Source organism: Nesoenas mayeri, assembly GCF_963082525.1.
Source record: "Nesoenas mayeri genome assembly, chromosome: 13".
In the NCBI taxonomy this organism is placed as follows: domain Eukaryota; kingdom Metazoa; phylum Chordata; class Aves; order Columbiformes; family Columbidae; genus Nesoenas; species Nesoenas mayeri.
This window is the reverse complement of record NC_137550.1, coordinates 15,790,964-15,813,472: the sequence shown is the minus strand read 5'-3', so window position 1 is coordinate 15,813,472 and position 22,509 is coordinate 15,790,964. Positions and strand designations below refer to the sequence as shown.

General features: G+C 58.5%; 3 protein-coding genes across 3 annotated transcripts; 1 reads left to right on the top strand and 2 right to left on the bottom strand.

The window, feature by feature from the left end:
* Nucleotides 1-43: 43 nt before the first annotated feature.
* NOX1 (NADPH oxidase 1) lies at nucleotides 44-4,744 on the bottom strand (the record flags this gene model as incomplete). Its single annotated transcript, XM_080352379.1, has 13 exons — nucleotides 44-371; nucleotides 571-695; nucleotides 902-1,048; nucleotides 1,172-1,334; nucleotides 1,415-1,650; nucleotides 1,784-1,876; nucleotides 1,974-2,112; nucleotides 2,322-2,503; nucleotides 2,582-2,727; nucleotides 2,805-2,889; nucleotides 2,982-3,092; nucleotides 3,599-3,694; nucleotides 4,700-4,744. The coding sequence occupies 13 exons, from the start codon at nucleotides 4,742-4,744 to the stop codon at nucleotides 245-247; spliced, it is 1,695 nt and encodes a 564-aa protein (XP_080208505.1). The 3' UTR covers nucleotides 44-244.
* A 1,512-nt stretch (nucleotides 4,745-6,256) lies between these two features.
* Nucleotides 6,257-10,419, bottom strand: LOC308045308 (XK-related protein 2-like). The gene is made up of 3 exons (XM_080352535.1): nucleotides 10,106-10,419; nucleotides 7,767-8,026; nucleotides 6,257-7,152 (listed from the first exon to the last, which is right to left on the bottom strand). Exons 1-3 carry the CDS (start codon nucleotides 10,402-10,404, stop codon nucleotides 6,407-6,409), a joined length of 1,305 nt encoding a protein of 434 aa, XP_080208661.1. The 5' UTR covers nucleotides 10,405-10,419; the 3' UTR covers nucleotides 6,257-6,406.
* An 8,172-nt stretch (nucleotides 10,420-18,591) lies between these two features.
* Nucleotides 18,592-22,249, top strand: ARL13A (ARF like GTPase 13A; the record flags this gene model as incomplete). Its single annotated transcript, XM_080352746.1, has 9 exons — nucleotides 18,592-18,650; nucleotides 19,716-19,786; nucleotides 20,041-20,290; nucleotides 20,637-20,742; nucleotides 20,814-20,983; nucleotides 21,081-21,171; nucleotides 21,251-21,452; nucleotides 21,752-21,853; nucleotides 22,173-22,249. The coding sequence occupies 9 exons, from the start codon at nucleotides 18,592-18,594 to the stop codon at nucleotides 22,247-22,249; spliced, it is 1,128 nt and encodes a 375-aa protein (XP_080208872.1).
* Nucleotides 22,250-22,509: the final 260 nt, after the last annotated feature.

Sequence of the window (22,509 nt, the reverse complement as noted above, 5' to 3'; positions counted from 1 at the left end):
GGCACTGGCAGGTTTCCCACTGCTCCAGCAGCAGAATTGCAGCACCTCGCTCCGCTTTTTTCACAATACAGGCCTGTTCACCCTGTGAGGACCCCTTGTAGACCAGGTGAAGAAGGCAGCAGTATTTGAACCTGGAGTTTCTCATGGAGAAGAAGAACCTTGCCATGTCTCGCCTGGCTTCAGTGCACACACTCTTCAGCAGATGCTTATCCTTGGCCATGCTCTACCCAGCCTGGCTTCCTGCTTAAAAGTTCTCCTTGTTGAAGTAGAACTGGACCTTCCTGGGGTCCAGGCTGGAGTGCTGGTGGCAAGACTTCTGCAGGCTCTTTGCCAAGGCCCCTGGCCCACAGAGGAACACGCCGACCACCGACCTGCAGACAGCACGGGGCCATCAGCACCAGGTGGGTGGCTCAGGAAAAAAGTCATTTAAGAACTTTTTGGGGCCTCTACAATCTGCAGGGGATGAGCACACCCCTCCCAAAGCCAGCGCTGCCCAGCCTGGTGCTGAGTCCTGGGGAGGAAGGGATTTCTTCCAGCTCTGACACGCTGAACCCCCTGCCCAGCTCTCACCTGGGGTGGGCTGCAGCCACCGCTGCAAACTCGCTGTTCCACATGGGCCGCCCAAAGATGGTTTTGTGCCTGAGGCCCGTCACTGTGTCCGTAGGAGTGTCAAAGCGGAGCGCCACGTTGTTGGCCTGGGCAGAGGAGGTATGGTAAGGACCCTGACCACCGCCTGTGAGCCCACCTCCAGTCTCTCACCATGGAGCATCCATTGCTGATGCCCACCAAACATCGTTCCTGGACTTGTTACAAACCATTATTGTGCTTGCCCTCTCTCTCCTGCCTGCCTTGGCCACCCAGTGTCCCCTTTTGCAGTCATGCCTGCCCATGATCAACTCACAATGCTGGTGTTCCAGCCAGTGAGGAAGAGCCGGTAGGTGAGAAGGTCCGCTTTGCCCGACTCAGCCATCTTCTGCTCCAGCGAAGCGAGCAGGTCATTGAACCAGGTGAAGGCTTCCGTGTCCCGGCACAGCCAGTAGAAGTAGATCTGGGATGCAGAGGAGAGGGGTTGCTCAAGGTGGAGCAGAGCAGGAGTGGAAGGGTGTGATATCCAAGACTGGGAAGCACACCATGAAGAAACTCATGGCTGGTCCCGTGGGGCACTCCATACCTTCTTGGTCTTGAGGGTCTGGTCATCCTGCTGGAACTTGTACCAAATGGACTTCAGGATGGAGGCGAAGGGGGTGACACCGATGCCTGCTCCCACCAGCATGGCCACCTCATACTGGAACACATCTTCGCTGGCCGTGCCGAAGGGGCCATCCACCTCGATCCTGGCCGAGGAATGGCGTGGGTAAGAGATATGGCCTCCCCAGATCCCCAGGGTCATCCATTTGGGTGCTCCCCAGCCTACCTGGGCATCTTCGGATTCTGCCGCTGGAAGGTGTCAATGAGACTGTCTGTCCAGTCACCGGCCGCCCGGATATGGATGGAGAAGTAGTCCTCCTCGGGCGCTGAGGTGAGGGTGAAGGGGTGCCACTCCAGCAGGGAGATGGCAGGGCAGTTGACAAAGATGTACTGCCCCACCTCCATACGAAAGCCTTTCTTCTGCATCTGCAGCTCCAGCACACGGGCAGGGTGCATGACCACCTGTGGGGCAGGGATGGGCCTCAGCATCCCTGGACAAGGGACTTCCCCTGTCCACCTCCCCATGGCCACCCCAGCAAGGAGGTGGCTGCAAGGAAAGGAGCTGCCAGCAGGCACAGGCTACTCTGGGACCCACCTTGGTGACAACCACCTTCTGCCGTGCACGCCAGACCCGGAGGAGCCGCTCAAAGATGTAGAGGATGACAGGGGCCAGAACCCACTTCCAGGACTGTGGGAAGTGAAGGGTTGGGTGAAGCCAGGGCTGCAGCATCCCAAGGGCAAGGGAAGTGCTCGTCGCTGCTGCAGCCATTGCACTGCCGCCTTACCTCAGCGGGGATGCTCCCGAACTCAGGCTCTTTGCAGCAGTTGTGCCAGCAGTTCTCTTCCTTCTGTGTGAGATAGCGGGCACAGCGGTGGGGATGCACCTCCTCCATACTCTCGGCTGTCTGCCCACGCACCAGCCCTCTGTGGGAAGGCAAGGGGTGAGCTGGGGGGCCAGCTCCTGCCACTCCGGCCAAGGCTGAGCTGTGCTGTGTGGGGCTGGCTAGCCCCAGGAATGGGGAACCCACAGCCCCACTGGACCCCCACTGAGGCTGCACCGCTCCCCCAGGACAGGCAGAGCTACACCATGGGGGGCCCATGACCATCGCTGTCCTGATTTCAGGGAGCCTTACGCGACACCGTGGATGACAAGGCCAATGAAGTAGATGACGAAGAGGTGGTGTGTGTACCAGAAGACCTCGAAGTAATTCCTGCGGATGAACTCGGTGGAGGATGTGACCATGAGGATGAGCGCCAGAGTGATGATGACCCCTGTCAGCCCTGGGATGGTGGTGAAGGCCACATATTCCACAGTCTGCAGGGGTGGCAGGATGGGTTAGCGAGGCAGGGGGCAAGCAGTGGCAAGGGGCTGGATGCCAGAGCTGGTGCTCACCGTCTGGTTGGAGTGAATGGGGTTCAGCCACTTGTTGCTGCCCTGCAGGTGCATATCAGAGAGGACGGCGGGGAGGCTGCGGTCAGTGGCTTGTTGGCTCTGGTTGTAGCGCTCCAGGTTGAAGAGGTGGGCGATGGTGTGCACAGCTGGCCAGAGGACAGGCAGTCACCCTCTTGCCTGCCTCCCAGTCCCCACCATGTCCCAGCCCAGTGCAGGGTGATACCTGTGAGCAAGGCCAGCATGTAGGCCACCAGCTTGTGGAAGGTGAGGTTGTGGTCCAGCTGCTTCCGCAGGGTTCGCCGGCAGCACTGCGGGGAGAGGTGGTGGCTTCAGGATGGGGACAGGGATGGGTATGGGGACAGGGATGGCCACATTGACCATGTCACTGTGGGGCACTCACCGAGCAGGTCCCGCGGAGGAAGGAGAGGAGGTTGCGGCAGACAGGCAGTAGGATCAGCATGCTGTTGAAGTTGAGGCACTTGGCCGATGCTCGTGCCCACGCCAAGGCGGACTGGGTAGAGGGTGAGCACCATTGTCCCATGCTGCCAATGGGGTACATCTGCCTGCAGCCACGGTGGCCCCCATGGCTCTGCCTAGCATGGTGCTGTGCTGGGACTGGGACAGGATGGGGCCAAGTGACACTGAGCTGAGATTTCAGGGATGCTGAAGTGGGTGCTAGGAGGGAGTGATACTGGGAGGGGGTGATGCTGAGCCAGGAGAGGAGTGGAACTGGGAAGGAGTGATGCTGATCTGGGGACGGGAAGGGGGTGATGCCGAGCTAGGGGAGGTGGAGGACTGGGAGGGAGCGATTTTGGGCTGGGGTGGGGTGATGCTGGGCTGAGACAGGACAGGGATCAAGATGGGGATCAGGCTGGGAACTGTGATGCGGTGATGGTGGGCTGGAAGAGGGCAGGACAAGGAAGGGACACAGGGTCCTGCAGTCCCCACCCCACTGCAGAAGGGCTCTGAGGGACATGTGTGGTCAGGCAGGGAGGGTGCCTTGGGGCAGCAGCTTACCCCAAGGATGGCCCTAGTGTAGAAGTACTGATCATCCCGGTCGAAGTACAGAAAGTAGTACGTGAAGAGGAAGATGTTGATGCCCAGCCAGGCTGCCTGCGGTGGAAAGCCATGGCCTCATGAGGGACTCCAGCCCAGGAACCCCCTCACCTCCCAGCACTCAGATGTGTGTGCAGCAGGACAGCACATCCCCTCCTGCTTCCTTATGAGCTGGGGCAAAATGCATGGGGCTGGGACATGGGGCCAAAGGTGGGGAGAGGTGTGGGAGTCTTGCAAAATAACTGTCTGGTCACCCACGTCTCTGTGCATCACCCGCCCACGAGGAAGGAGGAAAGGCAGGTGCAGGCAACACCTGCATGGCTGGAAGGCAGAGCCAGAGGGTGGTCAGGGCTGAGCAGAGAAGATTCTGAGAGGAGGAAATTCTGCAGGGAGCTGGCTCATCCAGCCCCACTGCACTGCTGTCCCCCACCTAACCCTGCTGCACCTAAACTGGCCCCTCTCACAGCCATGGATTTTTTTGCAGAGCTTTCAAAACCACTCTGCTTTGCTGCTTCTTTTTATTATTTTTTTTAAGTGGTTTGAAACATTAAAGTAACCCAACTTTCTGCAAACCGCTGTTTTCCCATGCATTTGCAGCTTCTCACGCAGCCGGCACAGTGCTGGCCAGACAAGCCCTGTTACACCAGTGATGCCGCAGCATGGCACCAGCAAACCATCCCTGTGGTCCAGCCTCCTTACCCTGGCGCAGGATCTCTTGGGAGCTTCCTGCTCCCACGGGGGGAGAACAGGTACATGGGAGACCCCAAGCAAAGCAGCGGTATTTTTCAGTTTTGCAGTGGGACCCCCCCCATTTCATCTGAGTCGTGTTTTCCTTAAGTCTTAAGTTTTCTGAACCCCATCCCTCCCTGGGCGCCAGGGATTTGCAGGTTGGCCCAGCAGAGGTGCTGCTTGTCTCCCCGACAGTCCAGCCACAGGACAGCAAATCAGCCCCCATTTCCTCCACGAGCCCCCCAGGACCATGCCCAGACTGTGCCCCCCATAACCTCTTGCATTGCCCCAGACCCTCCTGGCAGAGGAGCCCCCCCAGCCCCACACACTCACGAGGACGGCGGCTGAGAACCAGTGGTTGACCAGCCAGTTGCCCATGGCGCGATGTCCTGGTGCCTGCTCACCGCTGTCTGCTGCTGCCTGCCGCTGCCTGCCCGCGGTTTTATGGAGGTGGTGGGTGGTGAGGCAGCCCCAGCCGCGGGAACGGCACTGTGGGGACTTTCCCCCGAGAAGCCTTAGAGGAAATACCGGCTGGTTTCAAAGGCCACCTTCCAGGAAGGAAGGACTGTGACCCCATCGGCCAGCCCCGAAACCAGCCCCCTCCACTGGCTGGGCATGGCCCCTGCTGAGGGGTCCCACATGGCCCCGGGGCCAGGCACTGCAGGTATTGAGCTACTCCTCTTGAGTTTTTTTTTGCAAAATTCAGGGACAAAAATGGGCTTTTTTTTAAAGTAGGAATTTCCTGGTGGGAGGAAGTTGCAGAGGGTCTGTCCTGTGCCTGGCTCAGCAGATGTGCCCCTCGCTGGTATCCCTCGCCAGCCTCCACTCCCTTGGTTTGACAAGAAAACTGTGAAGGGAGAAGCATCCTGCAGGCATGGCAGTGCACCGGTGCCAGGATCCAGCCCAGAGATTCACCCCAGGGAGGGGGAATTGAGACTGAGCACCCAGTGCCTCAGCACTGGCAGTGCTGCACCTCTGTGTGCAATCCTGGGTGCTCAGCACCCTCAGCCTGGCACCCAGGACCCTTTAAACTGAGCTGACCCCACAAACAGTTTCTGGAGAGGAGGTCACATTCCTGGTTTGGGGTGAGGACTCTTGGGTTCCATCCATATCGCCACCACTGTGCCAGCCACCCTTCCTCAGCACTGTGGCACCCATCGCTCCTTCTGGGAACAACAGCCTGTGCTGGGGCCTCCTGCCTGGAGAAACAGGTTGGGCAGGATTGCTCCTTGCTGGTGTGACAGGTTTCTCCTGGCCTGCAGCCACGCTGGTGGAGGCGCAGGATGAAGCCGGCCCCCGTCCCGCCATGCTCCTGTACCTTATCAGCTCAATCGTGGGGCTCCCCCAGCCCCACTTCCCGCTGGTGCAGCCCCGGTTGGGCACCCAGGAGTTCCAGGGCTACGTGGAGAGCGGGTGTGCACACCCATGTCAGCCCCAGTGGGACAGTCCCCACCCTCCCCGTGAGTCACCGGTCACCCGCCAGCACCCGGACGCGCAGCCACAGCAAAGTTTCTTTACTGTTTTAAACAGTCCCGCCAGCACCTGTGGCCCCAAGGTCACCATATGTACCATAGCGGGTGGGCGAGGGTGTCTGGGCACCCAGGGACTATGCCTCACAAGGCAGCCGGCATGCAGTGGTGGGTGGTTTGAGCACTTGGTAAGCCCTTCATGTCCCTGCCCACGTCTTGGGCAGGCGGGCACGCTCCTGTCTCCCTGCCACTGTGGGGACACGCTGGGACCCGCTGCCACTGCAGGGCCAGGGAGCGCCTGCCTCTGGCACAGCTTCACTCAGAGGGTGGTGAAGCACTGGAACAGGTTCTCCAGGGAGGTGTCATGGCCCCAAGTCAGTGTTCAAAAAGCAATTGGACAATGTCTTCAGACACATGGTGTGAATTTTTGGGTTGTCCCATGCATGGACAGGAGTTGGACTCGATGATCCTTGTGGGTCTATGATGATTATGCCGCGAGCCCCCTCCAGCTGCCAGTGCTGCCCGTGCCTACACCCATCACTGGCTGGAGGAACTGGGAGCTGGCCATGCCTCAGACAATGCTGTGTCTCACACCAGGCTCGTGGGGTGCCTCGAGGCGCAGAGGGGTCCCCAGCGTTTGCCGCCGGCAGCAGACGCAGTGCAGAAAGTCAGCAACATTGTGCCGGAAAAGCTGACGGCAAGGGTGCAGGTACTGGAAAAAGAGCAGCATGAAGTAGATGGCCAGGCAGTAGCCGAGGAGCAGCTGCACCACCAGCAGTGGAGTGCAGATGTTCTCGTAGACGTCCGTCTTGAAGAAGTACCAGAGGATGACAAGGGCCGTGTTCTCTGCCAGCCGGGCTACATAGTACACAGCCAGGCGGCCCCAGTTCTGTGACTTGTCAATGAGGTCCCGGTCAGCCAACTTGAGCTGCACGGCTGACCAGCAGAACATGTTGATGCTGGCATAGAGGAGAGTGAAGGCACAAAGCACCACCACAGTGCCCACCCGGCTGAAGTTCTTCTCAATGTTGTCGGGCAAGCGGGTTCCGCTCCGCCAGAACTGCACCCAAGGCAAGAAGAAGACCACCAGCAGGTTGGCCAGGGCAATGGGGATGATCCAGTGCTTGAAGACGGTGCTGAAGAGCACGAGGACGGCAACGCGGGTGGAGATTTCTAGGCTGCGCCACAGCACGATGCAGAGGAAGGCCAGTGGCCGCAGCTGGACCTTGTAGTCATCATACTTGACCTGGATGGCCAGGATGTTGCAGACCAGCGCTCCATAGGTGACTGACACCAGGCAGATTCCCATGAGGACGGCTGCAGAGAGAGAAGACAGAGGAGTCAAGCAGCATCTGGGACCAGGCTGTGTCCAACCTGTTCTCTATCATGGGTGCAAAGCATGGGGTGCCAACACAAGTATAAAGCGTGGGGTGTCAACCCTGGTTAAGAAATGCAGGGTGCCAAGCACCGGACTTGCAGGAGGAGGCTCAGTGTGAGCAGTGCTGGGACAGCTCATGGCTGGTGGTGACAGGCCCCATGATGGGGTGGCTGTGGAAGAGTTGCAGACAGCAGGAGGTTCTGTTACCAGATTTCCCCCCTACATCAATAAACCAGAAGCCCTTGCCAAACTGGGGCTGTTCCTGTGCTTGCTCCCTACTAACCCCCCTGCCTTGGGCAAGAAAATCTGCTCAAGGGTGAGCGGGGCACAGTCTGTGTTGCGAGCATCCCTCTGCCCTCACTCGGACCAAGAGCCTCACTAGCATAGCCCACCATTTGCTCCAGGAGCATCTCAAGAACCACCTTCATCCATGGCTGCAAAGCCACAGTCATTTGTTGGGAACGCCGGTGGCTGCTTGCATTCAGCACAGCCAGGAAAACTCTGATGGAGAAAAAGCAAAGCCCAGGGGAGCCTATGTGTCCGGCACCCTTACCTCGGGCAACGGGGACGTATTTCTCCAGGATGCTGATGTAGAGCTGGAGGGTGAGCTGTGGGGTGGAGCCCAGGAAGGCCTGGATGACCGCCATGCGCTTGAAGGCATTGCGGTGCGTGGCCAGCCGCCGCACCGAGTGTCCCACCTCCTGCTCCATCTCCACCTCGTAGCCTTTCCGCAGCCGCCGCTTGCGGGTGATGGTGACATAGGGCTCCTCCTCCTTCCCCGACCAGCAGTACACCACCAGAGCCTCCACGCACCTGTGGGGACGTGGCAGCTGTCATCTCACCAGCCTCCCTGCTGCCCCCTGCTCCCACTTCTGGCACCTCCAGCTGCTCCTCTCCTGGTGCCAGCTGGACCCTGCTCTTGCCAGGCATAGCCCAACTGCTTTGGGCAACTGTTCAGCAGCACTGCGGGCAGCCCTGGGATGTGAGGATGTGGCGTCACACCAGGACCATGGGGATGCCCGGTGGCTGCTTCTCTGATCCAGCGCTCAGGGTGAAGTGTGTGGGGCAGGGGGACAACAACTGCCCCAGCAAGAGGTGCAACAACTGCTGCAAGAGGTGCAGCACCCAGGGTGTGGAAATTGAGCTCTGGTGGGAGCTAGAGCTGTAGGAAGGGGTTAATCACCCTCGGGCTCTGTTTTCCCCACTGGCACAAAAGGCATCTCTTCCTCTAAGCAGAGGCAAGAGAAACTTTCTGATGTTGTCTTTGATCTCTCCGCTTGAGCAGAAGTCTTCCAGGCTTCCTTCTTGGTGGGGACAGCAGGAAGGGGAGCGCAGGGTGAAGCCGAGTGTGACATGGGCAGATAAGACAATGCTTCCGCAGCCCCCTCGCCACAGGGCACCCTTATGTGCAGGGGAGGGAGGCGAGTTTCTCTCATACTGTTCCCCACTGTAAGGCCAGTGTGATCCCCAGCCCCCTTGCACACAGCCATGCAGGGGGCTGGGTGGGCCAGAGGCAATCAGCAGAGGGAGACCCATCCAACAGGCTTGGCTCCTGCCTGGGAACAAACTGACTCGGGGATCAACAGGATGTAATTATTTATGAGTGTTCATTAGGACAGCAGAATGCTCTGTTTCAGACCCAAGTGGAATGAGGTTTTTGGATAAATTCTCTTGCCAGATCAGGCCAGCAATTGTGGCTCATTGCAAACTCTAATGGGAAAACAGTTTCATCCAAAAAGACGTGTCTTCAAGGGCAGTCCCTGCAAGCTCCCAGCGCCCTGCCAGACCTTCTCAGCAGGCTGGGCTGTGTCTCCAGCCTGAGGAGCCGCCTGAAGCAGCCCCCCGAGTGGCTCTGGCTGGCTCTTTGAAGCAGCCAAACACCGTTGCAACCACCTCAGATGGCTGTGGTCCACGCAGTGACAGCTTCCACACCACTGTGGGCCGGCACAGACTGATGTGAACCCACAGCCCTTCTAACGGCTGGTGGCACCAGGGTGAGGCTTCCCAGCCACCTCTGAAGATCAGCTGTGGTGACAAGGCCGTCCCTGGCACCCCGCTCGTTTCTGGTGATGGAGGAAGCGCTGCACAGGCCGCGGTGCTTTTGCAGCTCTGTGGGTATGATGCATCCCAAAGCGCGGCTACCAGCTTGGCCTCAGGGAAGGGGCCCCGCAGAGATGGTGGCTCCACTGTGCCAACAGCTGCACCCCTGTGCACTCTTGTCGAGCGGGATGGCCAAGGTGACAGCAGCCCGGGGAGGCACCGCAGCATTCCCAAGGAGTGAGAGATCAGCATCTCTCTGGCTTGTGCAACATCCACTCCCTCACCCTCTTCTCCTTGGCAGGATCCAGCAGCTCCCCAGCTCCCATGCCAGCCCCACTCCGGCACCCAGCCTCTCTCTTCCATGTCCCATAACCCTTCCCTGTCCCAGGCCTGGGGACCTTTTCCAGGGGACAGAACCCCTGTTCCTATTCACCCTCAAGCTCTCCAGATGCGATTAGCATCTATGCTCCCAGTCTAAGCAAGACAATGGCAAAACCCAAAGGCAGAGGGAGACGCTGGCTGCAGAAAGTGACAGTGTGAAGAACCTTTTTAGCAGCTGAGTTGCAACAGGCTGGGAGAGCCAAGTCCTGCCCAGAACGGGGGGCCAGCAGGCAGCACCCCCCACAGGACCGCGGCACCGCTGGGGAGGGGTGGCCGAGCAGAAGACCCCCTGGGCCGGGAGGAGTAGTGCCCCCAGGGAGGAGGGGGCCGGGAACCCGGCAGGAGCAGCTCTGGGCACGCTGTGGTTTGCTGCACGGACAGATTTCTGCTGACAGCCGGTGCCCGGAGCACCCACCCTGCCCGGTCCCTGCATCCCTGCCAGGGGTCCCCCGTGTCCCCCACCGCGCTCACCTGATGATGGGCCCGAGCTGGAGCAGGTGCATGAGCAGGACGAGGGGGCGGTCACGGCTGAGATCGCGGTGCACGAAGATGAGGGTGAGCTGCACCAGGACGGAGGGGCAGAGCACGAAGAAGATGGTGAGCGCCAGCCAGAAGCGGTCGTCGGAGTGGCCGTAAGAGAGGCAGAGGACGGCGGCCGCCGCCCCCTCCCCGCAGAAAAGCGCCGTCGAGAAGACGATGCCGAGCGGCAACTTCGCCCGCGACGGGGCGGCGGTGGCGGCGGGCGGGCAGCCCCCGCTCGGGCCGTCCATCCCGGCCCCGGCCCGGCCGCTCAGCCCCGCCGCGGCGCCATCCCGGGCTGCAGCGGAGAGAAGAGCCGCGCTGCGGGGCGGGCCGGGGCGAGGTGGGGCGGGGCGCCCCCGCCGCACGGAACCCTGACGGGCCGCCTGGCCCGGCCCCGCCGAGCCGTGCTGTGCCGTGCCAAGCCGTGCCAAGCCGTCCCGAGCCGTCCCGAGCCGTACCGTGCCAACCGTCCCGAGCTGTGCCTGCACCCCTGCCCCAAGACCCCTATCTTTGTCCAAGATCCTCTATGCTAGGACTGTCTGTCTCTGCTGGGAACTGCATGACTCGGGACACTCCCAACATGGCCAGGACCCCCACTCCAGGACCCCCTGCCAGCCCAGGAACCCCCTTCAGCACCCACCCTGGGACCCTCCACTCCCCCAGCCATAGCCCTGCCAGCCAACATGCTACACCCTATGTATCCTCCAAGCCTCTGGGGTTCTCCCTAGAACCTCTCCTGCCAAGTCCTGGTCCAGCTGGGCCCTGGCAGCTACCAGCACCCCCAGGTGCAACAACATGGGGGGTCTCCCCAGGGGAAGAGTGTCAGGCATCCCTAGGGACAGCAGGGTCCCACCATGGGGCAGAAGGGGATACCAATGTGAATTCCAGCCCTGTCCACAGCCAGGCCTGTGGGTTTTACCAGCCATCTGCCGGAGTGCTGCTGGCATCCGCTGCCCCCCCAGGTGTGGGGGCCAACCCTGAACTCCAGCCATAGGGAAGGATGTCTGGGTCTGGGCCAGGACACCAACCACCCCATGGCCCTGCACTTTGTGGGGCAGCATGTAGGAGGCAGGGTGTTACCAAGGCAGGTATCTTGCAAGCCCAGCCATGGCAGGGACACCCCTTTGCATCTGGCAGACAGCTGATGTGTGTCCGCAGGGCTGGCCTCAAGATTTGGGCAGGATGTTACAGGTAAGATGCAGCTCCTGCATCATGGATGCTTCTGCTCCCAGGTAGGAGGTGGTGAAGACCACCTTGGCCTACTGCTGAGCAACGTGGTGCTTTCCCCATTGCCTTCAAGAACCCACCTTCAAGGTGATGGGATATATGGACTCACTGTTGGAGCCAGACCTTCCATCACTGAGTCCACTGCTCAGCCCCAGGTTCCCTCCTGTCTGTCACACTCATGCTCCGGTCCTGGGAGGCCAGTTCAGCTCCTCACCTTGGTCATCAGTACAGCGGTGGGAACACAAAGCTGGTTGGGCTGCTCCCCTCATTGATGGCCATGGGGGTCCCTGCTCTGCCCAGCACACGCAATGGCTCCCAGCACCAACCCTGCCTTTCCTGCAGGAGCAGTGGTGTGAGCGCAGGCAGCTGCCTGCATGGCGATGCACACAAGCTGTCTTGCCTGAGCGTGCGCTGCCTGCCAGATTACTCAGTCCAGCCTGGGCACACGCTGGCTGGCTGGGAGAGATGGGACAAGGCAAGGACTGTTTGAGGTCGGCCAATTTTCCTTGGTTTAGGCAGACTGGGAAGTCTTAGGTAACTTTTAAAAGGCTCTTGGTGTTCATCCCTTGGCAGCCAAGGCAGCTTGCAAGGAGGTACCCATGCTAATGGCAGGGACGCTGTGTCCATTGCTTGCCTGGCGCTGCACAAGCCAAAAACATGAAATAACCTCAAATACCGCTTTTCCCCATTTTATCAGGCTGAAAATGTTACCAAGGCTATTGGGCTTATCAGCGGCAGAGCTGGGAATAAAACCGCCTGAGACCTTGGAGGTCACGTCTCCCTCAACAGCAGCTCCCACACAGAAGCAATTCCAGTCTCTGCAGCTGCTCAGCGCCTTTCCTTCCAATGCTGAACAGCTGCTTTGGGAAACCACAAACAGCATGAACTCACAGGGACTGGCCTGACTGGCAGGGATGGGAGACATATGTGTGACTGCTCAGCTCTGGTATGACAGCTACATATTTTCAAGCTGTTTTTGGAAAACAGCCTCTCCAAAAAAAACCCTAGCAGGGCAGAGGGTGAAGGGAACAGCATCCAAGTGAAGGAGGTGGGTGAGTCCTGCAGACACCCGAATGGGAGCTGTGCACGGGCAATGGCTGTGCTGGCCCCAACATGCAGCCTGGCTGGATGCTCGGCTGGCGACAGCACATCATATGGCACTGTCAGTTGTGCCCACACCTCTGTATTAACATCAAGAACAATGTGCAGGTTATACCATTTATGCAACTTCCATTTATCCAAATTAAAAGCGTCCCCCCGGAGCCTGGCAGGTTACCAAGCCCTTGGCTGAGCAATGCCTGGGCTCCAACTCATCGTATTTTTAATTTCATCTTCCTCTGCTTCATGATGAAATATTTAAGAGTAATTATCTAAGCAGTCAAGAATTCCAGTCCTGCATTTGGGAGCCCCGGCAGCTGTCAGAGGACTGGAGGGACGAAGCTTCACACCAGTTATTATCCCATTTTCTGACCCAGGCTCAGAGAGGCAGCGAGCTGGTTTCTGGTTCACACTGTGAGTCACTCCTCAAGCCTGACCCTACCTGTCCGAAGCTCAGCACTGTAAACAGCAGACCATAAAAGCAATCTGTGTCACAGATACCATGAACCAGAGATCCTGCCCCTGCTGCCTCCATCGCTCCCTGTGCCTGCGCCTCTGCCTGCAAACCCAGGATGGCTTGGGCTGCACAGACACCCTGTGACACCACTGTCACACAGCCACCGTTTGACCCAGAGCTGTACCAAGCCAGGAGGCACCAGGTTCTGCACGGGGTGAAATGACCTCAGATACAATACAAAACTGCCATGGAAATGCCTAATGGGATATAATCCAAGGTGCCAAACAGAGAGGGACAGTGCTGGCATCTCTAGGACCACCTAGGAAAGTGGCAGAGTTTAGGTGGGTTACAGGTTATTTCTGTTACAGCAGCACCTAGAAGCTCAGGTGTTTTGCAGACTTCACTGACAGGATCTGGAATAGAAGAGAAAAGCAGAGGGAAGGACAAAACACTTTTTTTGTCCTGCACAAGGGTGGCCCAGAACCGCCCAAGTCCCTGCCCTGTGCTTTGCTGCAGGCACCAGCTCTCAGGAGTCTCCCCCTGTCCAGGGACGCCCAAGTTGCTGGCGTCAGTCCTGGCACCACATGCAGATTCCAGTTCTCCTGTTCCCACAAATGCCTGCCCTGTCCTGGAGAGCATCCCAGCTTCATTATTTTCTTAATCCCAGTCTTCATTATTTTTTTAATCCCAGTATTCACACAACACATTTTTAACACAATGGTGGCTGCCCGCCGTGGGAAACGCAGGATTTGCTGTGCAGTTTTTCCACCCCCTCTCTTGCCTGAAAATGAGTGAGGGCATTTGTGTGTGAGAACCTGGGCTGTACATGGGGTGGGAGCTGGCTCCTTCACCGGCTCTCACTCTGAAAATAGCCACGTCTGCTTTACACATGCCTGCCTGACAGCTCAGCTTCTGTAAAAGGAGAAGAGAAAAGCTGTTTGGAAATGGCAAAGGAGCTCCTTGCCAGAGCTCTTAAAGAGCCCAGGTGGGGAGAGCTGCAGCAGGGTCCCGCAATCTCTGCTCTCCTGTCCTTGGGCACTAACACTGCACTAGGACCCGGAGCAAACATCGCTCCCAAAGCCCTTGCTGGGACATGCCAAGAGCACCCTGCTGGCTTCCCAAATATAGCCATGCACACACAGAGATGGAGGGAGCTGCTTGGGGTGCAGAGATGGCCATGCTCCCCCCCACCAGCTGCCCTTTTGGATCTGAACCCCACCCCCCAGCAAAATGCTCTGTGCTGGGGAATAAATATTTTGCTGCTTGGCTGCTGCTGCACAGAGCGATTGTGGGGACATGTTGATCCCCCAAAGACCCCGTGTGTTGGATGAAGTGAACATCACAAAATGTTCCCCAGTTCAATATGCAGTGAAGGTGGGAGAAGGTTGTGTCCACTCAGCACAGCCATGTGGCCCTGACCAGCAAGGCTGGGGGGATCCCAGGAATCTGTGAGACAGGAACTTTTTACTTGGTTTGGAAATAGCTTTGCAAATGACTGGTTTTCACAGCCTAAACTGTTTGTATTTTGCATAACTTTCTCAATAACTCAGCTGTATTTTTTCCTGCCCCAGCAGTCTGTGGAATAGTTTCTGGTTGGGGAAATATTTTTTTCCATTTGCTTCATCATGCGACTGCTTTTGCTGCTCTTCTTCCTTGTCCAGCTTCACTCCCTTATCCTGCTGGGAGAAAAACCTGTGTCTGCCCTGAGGACCTCATCCCCCCGAGCATCAGTGCAGGCTGGGTGCTGTGCTGAGCCCACCACTGGGCACGGTGCTGCCAGGGCCGGGGTGCTCAGCCAGCATGGGGTGCTCCTCCAGCACAGGACATGCCACTGCTACCTCTCCAACTCTTTAACAGGAAAATGGAGTTATCTTCTTTAAGTGCGTTTATAGGTCTTTGTAATAAGTATGCATTTTGAAGTCATGTTTCTTTGGCTACAGTCCCAGCTCAAGAAGCGAGTGATGCTGTAACACTAAACCAGGCAAGAAGGGTTAAAATGACTTTTAATTAACTGATTTCCCCAGTTCCACCTGCTGTAAGAGTATACAGCCCTGGCAGCACTGCTAACCCAGACAGGCTCCATGCCTGGGCATCCTGGCAGGCAGGAGGAATGGTTTACACTCTCCTTTCCTCCATGGTTCACTGCAGGAAAGCAGCAGGAGCACTGTAATGCTCTCAGCAAAACCACTGTAGGAGCCCAGGGAGGGCTTGTAGCCATCGCAGGAGTGTCATCAAGCTTCATGTATGGCACACGAGCAAGGTGGCAACTTCCCTATGCAGCCGGGAGCAGGGCAAACCCTGGCAGAGGAGCTCGCATTAAAATACAAGCCTGCCCTGGGAATTCCTGTGTGCTTTCACTGGGAAACACCCAGCTAGAAATTAGGTGAAAAGCAACCAGGTCCTGGTATCAGCAGTGGGGGAACAAAGAGGGCTCCATAAAAACAACCTCCCTTGCCCAAAATAGCCTGCAAAATGGTTGCTGGTGTGGCAGCGGGGAGTGCGGACTGTTTGCACCCCAGCCTCCATGGTGGCACTTTATGCCAGTGTGGAGATTGGGGTGCAAACCCTCTGTGCTCCCCACCACTGTGCCAGCCTGTCAGCAAACATCCCCGGTGTCCCAGTTCACCACCAACAGGTCTCCGTGTCACAGGCTGTAATTATCTTGCATTTCCAGCCTGACCACGGGGTGTTTGCCTGTAATTAGCTCTTGGGATTTAGGAGCTGGTATGATCCGGGGTTATCATTAGCCACTAGAGCCAGGCTGGGATTTAAAGGGACGATGTGGCTGTTTGCATATCTACCGCCTCGGTGTGCTATTGCCATTGTCCGATGCATCAAATAGAAAGACGAGTCCCTCCTCAAAGCCTGTGCATGTCCTTACTCTGCCATGGATGCTTTTTTGGGCAGGGATGATACGACCCTGAGCAAAGCAGGACAGCTTGCTTGTAAATATTTCCACCATGACTTTTTGGTCCTTGCCATCACCTTGGTTTTGGTGCCACCCCAGCTCAAGGCTCTCAGGAAATGCTGCTATAGGCAGCTCCTATAGCTTTGTGCTTCTCACTGCTTTCTCTTGCAATCCGGCATTCCGCATGTGCAAACTCCCCAGCCCTGCCACTGCTGTCCCCCCCTCTGCTCCTCACCCTGGGGCTCCCAGGCGGGAGTCCCGGTGTGCCCAATGCCGGGTCGGGCACGTACTCACGGGGTCTAGGGAAGCCGAGGCAGGGCAGCGCGCCAGCCAGCGTCCATCTGCGCTTCTCCGCAGTCCCTGTGGTTTCGTCTCCTTCCCTCTCCTGCAACACTCCAGCGGGCAGAAATAGCCCCAAAACACGTGCTGCCTTCCGGGGAGCGATGCCAGGGGCTGAGCAGCCCCAGTGCCCTGGGCACAGCCCTCCCTCAGGGGCTCCTGCTGGCACCGGCACCACTAGAGAGTCCAGCTCAGCATGGTGCTGGGGCACGGTCCAGTGTCAGCTCCGGCAAGGAACATCTCCAATAATCCTCCAAGATAATAAATTCTGCCTTAGAGTTTCTCACCTGGCAACAGTCACCAAGGAAACCCGGACGGCTGCTGCGGGTCCCCGCTGGCACTACCCGGGGGGGACCCCACAGTGCAGGCAGGGGCTTCCAGCTGCACCCCGCCTGGCCAGCAGGGTGGGCGAAGAGCCAGCTGCCCATCTGTAACCTGAGCCCAGGTGGCCAAAGCACACATCGATCTCATCTTGGCCCTCCTGCCGCCTCTCCAGAGATGCATGTGGGTTTCACCAGATTTGGTGTGGATTTTGAGGGTTTCCTGGCCATTGAGCCCTGTGTGTGTGTGCATCAGGAGGGGGATCTGGAGCTGCAGTAGGCTCCTGGGGGTTTCCTGGTCCCTGGCACTGGTTTGGCAGGGGATTTTGGACACTTTGTTGAAAGCAGCAGGGCCCCAAGTGCTCATACACTTCCGCAAATTCGTCAGTGCCAGAGGGACAGCAGTTCTTGCTGCCCCTCGGGGAGGCCGTGCTGCTACCTCCAGGGCTGCCACATGGTGCTTCCCTATTTATAGCACCTGTGGTCGTGCCTTTATCTGTCCCTTCCGTGGCTGGCCACTGGCAGTGCCACCCTGAGGCACAGAGGCAGGTGCTGACACTTCCAGCAAATCATTTTGGCCCTGGTACAGCTAATTCTGCAAAAGGCTTGCCTGTGCTGCTTGCAAACATGATGCTCCTGCTGGTCCCAGCAGGCTGCCTGCACGGGCATGGGAGCAGCCGGGAAAAGCCATCAGGCTGGGAACCATGCTCCCTCTGTCCCTGGGCCAGGCTGAGGCAGCTGAGGTGCAGTCACTGCCCCACTGCCAGCAGCACAGGGGTGAACAGTCACCCCAAATATTGTTGCATATGGCTGGGATATCAGTACAGAAACTCCCTCCATCGATCATTAACCACATGTGGCTGCCTGCACACAGCGTGGCCCTGGGGCAACTCCCTGCACAGGGATGGGTCCTGAGCTTCCCGAAAGCATGTAGGGCTGGACCGAGGGGCTGTGCCCAGCCAGGGCTTGCATCCCTGGGGTTGTCCCATAGCTGTGGGACACCTGGCAGCATCTCAGCATCCTTGGCTCATGGCTGGGGCTCAGCTGGTCAAGGAAGTGCTGCTGGCGTGGAGTGGTTTAGCATGGACTGATGTGACCCAGCGGGATCCCTGTTTGCTCCCCAGTGTGGCTTTTGGATGGTCTCATGGCTTCGTTCCCTTCAGACCCCACTTACCCAAAGCTCCTGCAGCTCAGACGTCCCTGTGTGGCCCCTTCTCAGCACACAGCAGTGGCAGCATGCCAGGGAGGGCAGCCCTGGCTGGGGAAAGCAGCAGGAAACCTGAGGAGCAAGATAAGAGCTTCAGGGTTGCAGATCAAGGGCTTGGGGCTTTTTTAGCTCCACTCCATGTCCCATTGTCCGAGGGCACCCACCACCTCCCTGCTCCCAGCCAGGCACCTGCTCAGGTTAGTTGGTATTTCTATTATTTCTACTCCAAGTGGCACAGGACCTGCTGCTGCTCCTTGCAGGGGCTGCAGAGAAACATCCACACTGGGATTAGGCAGCAAGGATCCAGGGATGCCGTTTGTTAGAGGAGACATGAATTCAGCTAGAAACCCCATGTGGGCTGTCAGGTGATGTCCCCACCAGAAGACATTTAAGCCAGTGATGGAGGTGCGAGGCTGCCCAGTAATGCAGTGAGTAATGCAGTGCTGTGCCATGCAGCCCTGCAGCATTCCATGTCCCAGCAGCCACTAGCCTGGGTCAACCTGCCAGGATTAAGGAGGCTGTCAGGAGTAAGCAATTTAAATCCAGATTAGATTTAAGCATCTGGTATGCAAAGGGGATGTGAGCTGGGGCCGCGCAGCAAGGACGAGTGGGTGAGAGCCTGACTGGACTTCTGTGACGTGAGAAGGGGCTGCCAGGGCAGGGTTCAGCCAGGGGTATTGCCCTGGAGGGCTGGGGTTTGTGCCCAGACTTGGTTTGTATGCACCAGGCTGGAGGCAGCAGTGCTGGGCTGTGCGACGGGGCATCCCGGGCTGAGATGCTCCCAGACATGGGGAGAACACACAGGCAGGAGGACCAAGCAGGAGGACACACTGGAATGTTCACTTCGTAGGTGCCGACAAGAGGCCATCCGCGCTGAGCATGTTCCATCTCTTCTCCAACTGCTGGTCGTGGCTGCAGGCCATACAGGAGCCCATCAGGTAGGTCCCTATGCCTGCTCCTCTGGGCTCCTGGGGGGGCACAACATTTACCTACTCATTTCTCAGTGACGGCACCAGCACGGTAACACTGTGAGAGTGGTGCCCATTGCAGGAACCGGCCCCAAACCGCAGGGCAAGGCACAGGCGTGTCCTCACTGCCCCTCCAGCAGGCAGGAGCTGGGCAAGAAGGGGCGCAGGGCAGGCAGGGGCACGCATGTGAGGAACAGTCACAGAGATATTGCCCCAGTGCAAAGTTGTCACCTTCCCAGGAAATCTGGGAAGGACAAAGTAAAATATTTGCCATGTTTGCATGTGTTGGGAGACCCAAGTTAATTCCCTGAGCATGGCACTGCACCAACCTGGGCAGACACGGTGCATAGTGAGAGGGTTTATTGTCCTCTCCCATCAATGAGGACATGTTGCCCCAAAGCCAGAGGTGAAGCTGCACCACCCACACAGCTTGGTCTGTTTAAGAAAGAAAACGCAGCCACGTATGACTACTGTGATTTATCAACCACAGGGAAAACGTTCTGTGCATGGCTCCAGCAGAGCACATTGCTGGAGATCAAATATGACTGTTTAGCAACAGGAAAAATCTCCTTGGTCTAGACAGACACTTGTAAAATGTCTGTGTTGCCTCTCCCTAGCCATGTATACCCATAACTCACTGACACAAAAGGACACCAGGAGTAATCATTAACTATTTGCATATAAGGAACAACCATTTGGACCTGTGCATGTCATTGCTTAATACTATATGATCTGAAAAGAAATCCTTGCCATAGGAAGCATGTTGAAGGCCCTGCAGTGTGGCTGTCCCATGGTACTGGGATGGCCCTGGGCACCTGTGCCTGTCCTTGTCCTCTCCCAGGCACCAGGGACCATCCCTGCCCTTGCCCCTAGCTCAGCCAGAGCCTGTGTCATCATCCTGTTCCTTTTCTGTCCAAAGCATGGCCACCATGCACAGGGTCCCTTGCCTGGATGCCCTGGGACCAGCAGTGGTCTCTGCTCCCCAAGGAGCACAGCCTTTCTCTGGGATGCTCACCTGCTGTTGTTGCTTCCCAGGAAGGTGACCCTCCTCGTTGTGGGGCTGGATAACGCTGGGAAAACCTCTGTTATCATGGACATAGAGAGAGGTGAGGAGCAGCACAGCTCCAGAGCTGGTCTTGGTTGGAGGCAGTAGCTTTATGGTCCTTTGCAACCAAGTGCCCGAGCCTTGAAGGACCAAGACCCTTGAACACAGCTGCTGGGCTGGGGCACCTGTGCAGGACACTGGCTGTGCCCTGGGCAGACCTGGGAGCAGGGATGTGGCTGGGGGGGGAGGAGGTACACGTGGCGGGGGTGCTCCCAGGCTCACTGCGCCAGCTGTCTGCCCTCTCCCCACATGCAGCCCTGGCTGGCGAGATGCTGCCGGCAGTGCAGCCTGGCCAGACCCGCCTGCGGATGGACAGGTTCGAGGTGACACTGGTGGATCTGCCTGGGAGCCAGCGTTCCCGCAGCACCTGGCGCAGCCACTACAGTGCAGCCCATGGGCTCCTCTTCATCCTGGACTCCAGTGACCTAGCACGGATGGAGGAGGCACGCAAGGTCCTGAGCCGTGTCCTGAGCCATCCTGATGTCTCTGGGAAGCCCATCTTACTGTAAGGCCAAGTTCTCAGGCTGTGACTTGTAAAGTTTGGGGTGAGGGGAGGAGGAGTGAGAACCTATTGCTGGGGTTGTGGACTGCCTGGCTGGGCTGCTGCAGGATGTGGGGCCCAGGGGGCTGTTGGGAATTGTTGAGACGTGGGGACCCCAGCAGTGCTCAAGAGCTGGGAGCATCCCTGGGGAGGGGCCGAGAAGGGGGCTCAAGCACCAGGTACCGGCTGGGGCGATGCTTTGTCTGATCTCAGCCAAACCGGGAGAAAGCATCCAGCTTCCCCAGCCGTCGTGTAGACAGGCGCCCAGAAGCTGGGGTGGCAACCGCGCTCCACTTTCCCCGTGTCCCAGGCTGGCCAACAAGCAAGATTCGGCATCTGCCCTGCTGCCCTGCGAGCTAATCGAGCGCTTGGCCCTGGAGCGGCTGGTCAACGAGAACCGCTCGCCCTGCCGCATCGTGAGTGCGCGGCTGCCCCGCTCCCCGCTCCTCGCTCCCCGCCGGGGATGACCCCTCCTCTCCATCTGCAGGAGCCCTGTGCCTCCAAGCGCGGCCCCCACGCCGGTCCCTCCCGCACTACCCTGCAGGGGCTGCGCTGGCTCCTCCGCGTCGTTCCCGCCGCCCCAGTACCGCTGCCCGTCGCCGCTTCGCCGCCCGCCTCCGGCCCCAGGGCAGCCCGCGGCCGCCCGCCCGCACGCAGGTGAGTGCGGGACTCCGTCTGTGCGTGTTCCCGTCCCCGTTCTACCCCACTCCCGCGGGGCTCGCCGTCATCCCTCGCCGTGCTCTCGTCCCTCCAGGGACCCGCCGCCTCCCCGGGAGGATGCCGGAGACGGCGCGGGCAAGACGGGGGAGAACCGGCCGTTGCGGCCCATCCGCCGGCTCCCCGCGGTGAGTGAGCGCTCCCGGGATGGGGCGAGATGGAAGGGGAGTTCTGCCGCCTTCCTCTCATCTCCCTTACCTTGCCCAGGAGGAGGGCATGAAGGGCCCTGGGAGGAGGAAGAAGAATGTGAAGGTGAGGAAGAAAGGCTCGAGGCAGCCAAGCTCGGCCGAGGAGCCGGACAGACCAGAAGTGGGTGACAGCCGAGCTGGGGCTGCCGGGGGGCTGCTGCCTCCCAAGAGGGTCGGGCAGGAGGAGCCCGCAACAACTGAGACAGCCACCCCCCACCCAGGTGAGAAAGGGCTGCAAGGGGCTGCTGGCATCAGGACCCCCAGAGACATCCTACAGAGTGGTTTGGGGACACAGCAACATGGCAGTATGCCAGACCACTGGTCCCTGCCATTTCTGTTAGCTTTGCTTGCAGCTGAGCAGGGTCATGAGAGTCTGACCAGGGAAGAGGAGACACATCTCTGCAGGGTCTGATGCACAGAGGTGATGGAGGACTGAAGATCCTTCAGCAGCAGTCCTCTCAGCTGGTTTGGTGACAAATGCCCATATGCGGTGACTGAAATTTTGTATTTCTCCATCCAGCACAGGGTGTGAAAAAGAAGAAAAAGAAGAAAATCAAGAATAAAATCAAGTCTCAGGAGCCTGCTGCGGAGCAGCAGCATGAGGAGGTCTCAAGCACCTTTGGTTGGTATTTCCTGGAACAGGTTGTGCTGAAAAGCATTGGGGTGTCTGTCCTGCTGGCAATGGGGTGTGAGCTGTGCTGGAGCCCTTAGCCATGGGGTGCCTGGCATGGGGACACAGGCACAAGTAAGTGCTGCTGCAGGGCAAGATGGAGGCTGTTGGGGAGGCTACCTCTGCCTTTGGGTGGGATGTGGGGAGGCAGCACAAGTGCACTGTGCTGAAGTCTGGCATGTCCTTGCAGCCTTCACTCAGCACAGGCTGCAATGATGAGCCCTGGAGCTTGGGCCCTGTATTAATGCCTGACCACTTCCCTTCCTCCCAGACTTGTACCGCCGGGCAATGCTGGCTCTGAAGATGAGGCAGGAGCAAAGGAAGCAGCAGTCCACCGTTGTCCCCTGAGCAGGAAGACACATCCTGGGGATATGTGGTCCTAAGGGACCCCAGATTGCAGCAGCAATGGGACTGCTGCTCATGCAGGGCTTCTGGGGTGCTTGGCCAGGGCTGGCAGCCCTGGGCAATGGGTCCTGGGGCATGAACAGCATCGTTGTTCTCTGCATGGCTTGAAAGCCAGGGATCTGCAGGAGCAAGCCAAAAGTCCTTTTGTAAGACAGCTCTCTGGCAGTCGGGTTGCAAACCCATCTGAAAAGGGAACAGCTGGC

Bases quoted from the DNA above. Each gene is read 5' to 3' on its own strand.
- LOC308045308 (XM_080352535.1), bottom strand. From the start codon at position 10,404: ATGGACGGCCCGAGCGGGGGCTGCCCGCCCGCCGCCACCGCCGCCCCG. The intron at 8,027-10,105 runs GTGAGCGCGGTG...ACGTCCCCACAG, and splicing joins CAGCTCGGGCCCATCATCAG to GTGCGTGGAGGCTCTGGTGG. The intron at 7,153-7,766 runs GTAAGGGTGCCG...CTCTCTCTGCAG, and splicing joins ATACGTCCCCGTTGCCCGAG to CCGTCCTCATGGGAATCTGC.